The 7,500-nt window shown below is 38.3% G+C and overlaps 1 protein-coding gene across 1 annotated transcript in view; it reads left to right on the top strand.

Moving 5' to 3' along the window:
* Window positions 1-6,789, top strand: part of eIF3b (eukaryotic translation initiation factor 3 subunit b) — a 7,042-nt gene extending 253 nt beyond the window's left edge. Inside the window, exons 1-13 of the mRNA XM_043029931.2 lie at window positions 1-126; window positions 2,358-2,553; window positions 2,752-2,923; window positions 3,082-3,216; window positions 3,530-3,687; window positions 3,799-4,000; window positions 4,144-4,296; window positions 4,419-4,631; window positions 5,022-5,255; window positions 5,408-5,503; window positions 5,674-5,799; window positions 5,905-6,091; window positions 6,238-6,789. The exon at window positions 1-126 is cut by the window's left edge and continues 253 nt beyond it. Coding sequence (XP_042885865.1) covers window positions 15-126; window positions 2,358-2,553; window positions 2,752-2,923; window positions 3,082-3,216; window positions 3,530-3,687; window positions 3,799-4,000; window positions 4,144-4,296; window positions 4,419-4,631; window positions 5,022-5,255; window positions 5,408-5,503; window positions 5,674-5,799; window positions 5,905-6,091; window positions 6,238-6,335 — 2,082 coding nt within the window. The 5' untranslated portion in view covers window positions 1-14 and the 3' untranslated portion in view covers window positions 6,336-6,789. The remainder of the gene's footprint in view (window positions 127-2,357; window positions 2,554-2,751; window positions 2,924-3,081; window positions 3,217-3,529; window positions 3,688-3,798; window positions 4,001-4,143; window positions 4,297-4,418; window positions 4,632-5,021; window positions 5,256-5,407; window positions 5,504-5,673; window positions 5,800-5,904; window positions 6,092-6,237) is intronic.
* Window positions 6,790-7,500: the final 711 nt, after the last annotated feature.

Genomic DNA, 7,500 nt, shown 5'->3' with positions numbered 1-7,500 from the left:
GGCCGCTCACCACCATGGCCAAGAAAAAGTCAAGACCGCTCGATAATGAGGATGACGGAGGCGCTGAAGAGGAGGAGCCAGACTTCAGCGATCCGGAAGACTTCGTGGATGACATTACCGACGAAGGTGGGTGTCGGGGGATGGCGGAAACAGAAAAATAGGGAGGTAAAGTGTCCGGGGTTGGTGGTCGTGTTGTGCCGGCACCGAGGTCGTGGGTTTTGACAGATTGTTTTTCCATTACGTTAATCTGGGATTAATTGGGTTATTCACTATAATCGATGTGAATTAAGCGGTTGTAGGTTGTGTGCCAGAGTTCATGACCGGGAGGTGGTGTTGGAAAACATGTAATTCAGATCATCTCGACGTGCATGGAATTCGTCTCCATGACAATATGTTTCCTTCACGTTGTGTACTTTCATTGCAAATTTTGTTTCAACATTTGCGTTTGCACTGTCGTGTGCGCTTCCGTTAGTTTTCCCATTTTTTAAGTGTTTGTATGACATTGAAGTAAGTGGACATATTAAAACATCTGTTCAATGTAAATCAGGTTAAGGGAATAGAAGAAAATACTAAATAAGTCGATAGTTAGAATGAAGGAAAGAGAAAAGAAGAAAAGAAAAAGAGAGCTTTATTTTAAAGAGATTCTCCTTGATTTGGAAATGTTCAATTGTGGGGTTGTATTTTGGGAATGAAGTTGAACAATGTATACAATGCTAAATCGGTAAGCACTGCAACTTCTTTGGTAATATGTAGTTTGTGGTAATATCTGCTGAATATAAATTGCAATGGAGTATTATACATCAAAGTGAAAGGGTTTTGATTCATTGCATAGTGGAATGATTAGTGTAACAGGTGTTCGTCTATAGGAGGAGATTGGTGGACCTTATATGTTGAAGAAAATTACACACTCCCAATTTATGCAATATAGTTAACCTGTTGACGACGGATGATGTTAAATTTCATGTAGTGGCAGTATTCGCTGCCAGGGATGTGATACCATGCCATGTCCGATCAGTTTTTAAAGTTTCTCGTTTACACTACATTGGCAAAACCTACCTTGCCTGCTTAATTTATACTAATTTACTGAGGTGTGCAATGCCATATGTTATCTTCCCAGGAAGCTTACAGTATTTACATTCAAGTTGATGAGAGATAATGAGATCTGTAGATTCAATATTTGAACCTTAATTACCCTGCAGCCAAGGGCATCCTCACATGCCTGTTAACTTTTCCAACATCCATAAACACTACTCTATAAGTCTATAATACTTTCACGGATGTATATAGTGCATCTGACCTAGTTAGTATTATCAGGAAAATAGGTCATGCATTTGATAAGTCCTCAAGTCTTGTGGGCGTGACATTTTTTCGAAGTTGCTCGGAATTTTAACACTGCATTATTTATAAGTAATAAACATTTACAATAACTTTTTAAGCTATTTCATTTGATTATGCATAATCTTCTGTGCTTTTTTTTCACAACTATTTGATAGCTCAACCTGTGATATCAGAAATGAAGGAAGGTGTAGTTTTGGTATATCTGTATACTAAGGCTTGTGGTTTTCAGATAGCATTTTTTATGTAGAAACAGGTTATATCCCACATTCATGTTTCTGCTTACCTGGGTTTTCAGGGGCCATAGCCTCCTGGCTAGGGGGATAGGTTCTATGGTTAGAATGCAGGATATAAAGACTATGGGGGTCTAGTAGGTACACACCCTAGCCAGAGGGTTATCCCCCCCCCCCTCCCCAGGAAAAAATAGGAAGTAAACTATGTAAGATATATATATACATGATGAGTAATCAAATTTAAGTTATTTTTAGGGTAGAGTGCATGAGGACTGAGGAAATATTCCAGCTAGGGCAACCAATTGGTTGTCAGGCTTGAGCCATTTGAGTCATGAATAGGCATTTAATCTTTGATTTGGTAATGGTAATTTACAGACAAATCATGTTCTGTATCATTACTGCAAAGAAAGTAAAAATTTGGCAGAGTCTTTGATTTTAGGGAGTAACTTATGGTAAATCCTCCAAACACAGTTTCCAACATAGGGGTATGCCCCCAAGACTAAAAGTTACTAGATATTAACAAAACAGAAAAATTCTCAGGAAAAGTTGTTTTGACTGTAATGGTTCACATTTAAATTTTTCCCAGAACGGTCTAGGAAAACAGTGGCCCACCACATATAGTCTGGTAAGATGGTGCTTGGACTAGTTCCAGTTGCTGTGGATGTCTACAAGCTCTCTCTTTTCAAAATATGTGGCAAGATTTTCCTTTACTCCAGATGCCAGCTCATCTACCTGTTGCAACAATAACATGTTATTTTATTTTATTTTTTTTCTCTCCTAAATATACAGAATTGCTCGGTGACCTCCTGCGGCAGAAGCCCAAGGAGACGGATGGTGTCGAGTCAGTCATCATTGTTGACGGTGTTCCATGTGTGGGAGCCGAGCGCTTGGAGAAGCTGAAGAACGTTGTTCGCAAGATCTTCAAGGAGTTCGGTACCCTCATCAATGAGTTCTACCCCACAGGCGAAGATGGCAAGACAAAGGGGTATGTGGTGTGGATTTTCTTTCTTTCTTTCTTTCTTTCTTTCTTTTCTTTTTTTCTGTGGGAGTATTGGGGGATGGTATTTTATCATTATTTTTTCATTGTTTCTATCATAAAAATGTGCATAACCCTTCCAATCAATTACTAGATTATATATTAATATACAAAGAAATATATCATCATTGAAAATCTTCACTCCAGATACATATTCCTGGAGTTCAAGGACCGCAGCTCTGCTGAGGAAGCTGTCCGCCAGCGCAACAACTACAAGCTGGACAAGCAGCATACTTTCCAGTGCAACTTGTTCACAGACTTTGATAAGTATGACAACATCCCTGAGGAATTTGTTCCTCCCCCTGCACAGCCTTATAAGGTTGGTATTGTTGTGTATTTGATTATCTTTTTCATTATTGTGTGAAATAGGAATACTTGTAACTTGTTTTACAGATAACAGCATTTCAATATTACTTTCTTTTGCCATTTTTGTTTTATGTACATTTTATTAATTTTATATTCATATTACCTTTGCAGGATTTAGGCAACATGCACTACTATCTCCTGGATGAGAATTGCTTCGACCAGTATTCCATCATCCTGGATGGAGGCACAACCACTGCGATATACCTCAATGCTGTCCCTGAACCCGTTGAGATTGCAAAGAGGGAGGTTAGTACCTGGGGTCTTTTATTCTCAAGGTTTCTATATTTTCATGAATTGTTTTCAGTACAATTTTAATTTTGCTGTTGTGATGTCAAAAGTGTTGATTACTGACCTTTTAGGATTTTAAAATTTGAGTTAGGTTCTTTTCCTAAGTCTTTAGTCAAAGTAAGTACATGAAAAAAAATGTTGTTGGACAATGAATGGGTCATGTACAAGTAAAGGGAATGCAAGGAAGTCCTACTATGTTGTGCTTTTTTAAGGGGGAATGAAGGTAATAGACAAGAACGATATTAAACTAATTTTTAAAATTTATCTACAGAGGTGGACAGAAACCTACGTCAGATGGTCTCCAAGAGGCACATACCTTGCTACCTTCCATGGCAAAGGTATTGCTCTATGGGGAGGCGAGGAGTTCCGGCAGGTGTCCAAATTCAGTCATCCAGGTGTACAGTTTATTGACTTCTCACCATGTGAAAAGTAAGCCATTATAACATTGCGTTTTGAATTCCATATTTGAAATGACAGTTTAATGCTTATGCACTTGTCTACTTTTGCTTCCACATTTGAGGTTTGCCTTTCTTCTTGCAGATATATTGTGACCTTCTCACCTTTGGTTGATCAGAGAGCAGAAGAGCCCCAATCTATCATTATATGGGATGTCCGCTCTGGGCTGAAGAAGAGAGCTTTCAATGCAGAGAGACCGCCAGTCTGGCCTGTATTCAAATGGTCAAATGACGACAAGTATTTTGCCAGGGTCGTGGAAGATGCTCTCAGTGTTTATGAAACTCCTGTAAGTTGAATTCCAGATACTCTTGAAATTATTGTTTGTTATTCTCCTGAGACGTGTGAAAGTCTAATGAATGTTATTTAAAAAGAAAACCTATTTTCTTTTGTAGAGTGTAAAACTTTAACTTTATTTTTCTTGGTTCACAGTCCTTTGGTCTACTAGACAAGAAGAGTATAAAGGTGCCAGGTATCAAAGAATTTGGCTGGTCTCCAACAGACAACATCTTGGCATACTGGATTGCTGAAGACAAGGATGTCCCCGCAAAGGTGTCCCTGGTGTCCATACCCAGCAGGGAAGAGGTGAGAAAATTGGATTGTATTCAATTTATCCAGTATATTATAGAAAATGAAGTTTTATTTTGATCTTTGTAAAATTGTATTTAGTAAACAATATCAAGTAATGCCATATTACTCCCTAACAGATCCGTACAAAGAACCTGTTCAACGTAGCCGACTGTAAGATGGTTTGGCAGAAGTGTGGTGACTACCTTTGTGTCAAAGTGGCCAGGTATGCCAAGGCCAAGCGTGAGAGGAACGACATCAAGTACTCTGGTATCTATTACAATTTCGAGATCTTCCACATGAGGGAGAAAGGTATCCCAGTGGACAGCTTGGAGATCAAGGAAAACATTCAGGTACAGAATAATTGTTTTAGCTCTATGTTGATATTCCATGATTGCACAGGCAATTGCGTAATGACTTTATAACCTCAAATATAATTTGTAAACAGAATTGTGCAATTAAGAGGTCTAGTTATCTTAGTGGTGTGCAAAAAAGTATCGAAGTGAAAGTTTGAGAAAACTATCTTGCTACTGAAGACAAGATAAAGATGCATGTAAACTCTAATATGACTGAAATTTCTCAAATGCTCCTAGTTGCAGTTCCATGTTAATGATATACAGAAAATATTAGAAGCTTGCACCCAGATGTTGAGTTACCTTTTTTGTATTGATTTGATTATTTTTCGGTCAGATTTCTTAGGCAAAAACTTATAACATCCATATTTTGACCATACTCTCCTACAGGCTTTTGCATGGGAGCCAGTAAACAACAAGTTTGGCATCATAACAGGAGAGCCTCCTTCAGTGAATGTATTGTTCTTCCAAGTGAACAAGGGTCAAGCCCCATCTGAGCTCAAGCGACTGGAAAAGAGGCCATGCAACAATCTCTTCTGGTCTCCACAAGGACAGTTTGTGGTGCTGGCTGGCCTGCGCAACATGAGTGGAGCTCTGGAGTTCGTTGACACTAAAGATTTCCAGGTGAGTTTTTAAAATTTTTGGTCCACACCCCTTTTATTTCTTTGTAGACTACAAAGTCTACAAACCTTGTCACTTTTCATCAGTTTACATGTTTGATAATGTAGAATATTTTATATTGTTTGTTAATCTATTTATTCATTCCCCTCGTACAGATCATGATGAGTACTGAGCACTTCATGGCCACTGACATTGAGTGGGATCCCACTGGACGTTATGTAGCCTCATGCGTTTCCTGGTGGGGACACAAGGTCAGTACACTTTTTGCTCCCTTTTTTTTTTCTTTCTCCAGAAAAATGTAATATTTTTGTATAAATGAGGATTCTGTAACATTTAGCACTAGTAATGTTTCTGGAATCTTGAGTGCAAGTGATGAGACCCATTTCAGCATTACTTATATATATTTTTTATTTATGAAAAGGTTGACAATGCGTACTGGCTGTGGTCATTCCAAGGCAAGTGCCTCAAGCGCCACTCAGTCGAGAAATTCTGCCAGCTGTTGTGGAGACCTCGGCCACCGTCTCTCCTCCAGTCTACTGATATTAAGGTTGGTTTGTTGTTTTTTTGCCTAAGTGCTTTATGAATTTTTTTTTCTTTATTAAACATGTATTCCTGTCTACTTTTGTCTGATGACCCTATTCAATTTTATCAGGAAATTAGGAAGAACATGAAGAAATACGCAGCCAGCTTCGAGGTGCAAGACAAGATGCGCTTCAGCAAGGCTAGCAGAGAGATCATTGAGAAGAGACAGAAACAGATGACTGTCTTTACTGAGTACAGGAAGAGGATGATCGAGCAGTTCGAATCCGACAAGGAACAGCGCCTCAGACTTAGGGAAGGTGAGAGATTGGCTGTTGACTTTAACCATCTATGTTGTTCTTTTCTCCGTCATGAAATGCTTTGATTCTTGATCTCTCATAAATCCTGTATTGATATATGGTTACATTTCGGTGCTAACATTTTCATCCTATCTCTCCTTCCAAAGGCCAAGATACAGATACACTTACATCAAATGAAAATGACTTTGAAGAAGAAGTTGTGGAATTCTTAATCAAGAAAGAAGTTATTCCTGTTGAAGACTAGTCTTGAAGAATTTGCAACCTCTGGCTATCTGGTGTTTTGGCCTCGTCAAGTGGTGGTGATTGCAAGACCTCAGCAACAGGAGCAACAGAAATTTGTTGCCAACTTGTGTCAAATACCTGTGGTAACACACCAGTGAATGCAAGGAAATAAAAAGACTGCTTCACAGGATTTAAGTGGCCTGCGCGGGAGTTCCTTCGACGGGCTCTTGAAACTTGTATTTACCATAAAGTTTTGTAAAAGGAGTGGTCAAGTTGCTTAATGTCACATGTAAAAGTACTGTTTGAGAAGAGAGAGGGAGAGAGAAGTTTATAGGTCTTACTCAAAAGTTTAAACTTGCCATAATGTCTTTTTGGACCTATTGGCACATCGTACTAGGGACATTGTTACATTATAGTGGACTATTTCATATTCCTTTTACGAAAAAGAAAGGTTTGGTAATTAAATTCTGTATTAACATGGTGTTTCGCTTGAATCCTTTCCAATGAGAATTGTATATTAAAACCTATTCCATGGTGCATTTTTATTTTAAGTATTTGTTTGTGATAGTGTTGAAACAAATATACATCGTGATATACTACCAAGTGTAGGAAAATGTAACTGCCATCGTAAAGAAACTTCATTACAAAGGAACTTTTATAGACTTTCCATAGCCGACGCATGCCAAGTATTGCGTAAATCCGGAAAACAAATGGAAAAGGATATTTTTTAAAACTGCTTATTATTGCAATTCGAAAGGGTAAAACTAAGATTTCACAAGTGCAAAGGTTGAGAGATTTCTAAAGTATCATTCCGCTAATAACCTCGCAGGTAAGGCGGCAGATATTTCTCAATAGCTTATCAACTTGACATTAAGTGATTAACCTATTTCGGAAGGACTAATGAGTAGTGGCCCTTTTCACATATAATAATTCGCCAGTTACGTCAATAAATAGAATCGGTCCAAAATTTGCAATTGAAGACGGGCAACGTATTGAAAGACAACGACTTTAGTTAAATCCTGATGTTTTATTTCATCCATTTACTCGGGGCATTGAATTACATTTGTTTTCTGGCCTTATCAAGCGCCCTGGCTAAAATAGCTACAAACCAATTAATGCTATCAGTGAATATAAGTCCTAATCAGCATCGTGGTGATTTCATTAACGAAAAAAGTTTTCTTTTTGAA

Source organism: Penaeus japonicus, unplaced genomic scaffold (genome assembly GCF_977035675.1).
Source record: "Penaeus japonicus unplaced genomic scaffold, GWHDUDI00000001_assembly GWHDUDI00000028, whole genome shotgun sequence".
NCBI classification, from domain to species: Eukaryota; Metazoa; Arthropoda; class Malacostraca; order Decapoda; family Penaeidae; genus Penaeus; species Penaeus japonicus.
Note: the sequence above shows the minus strand (reverse complement) of the source record. Positions and strands in the feature narration are given on the sequence as shown.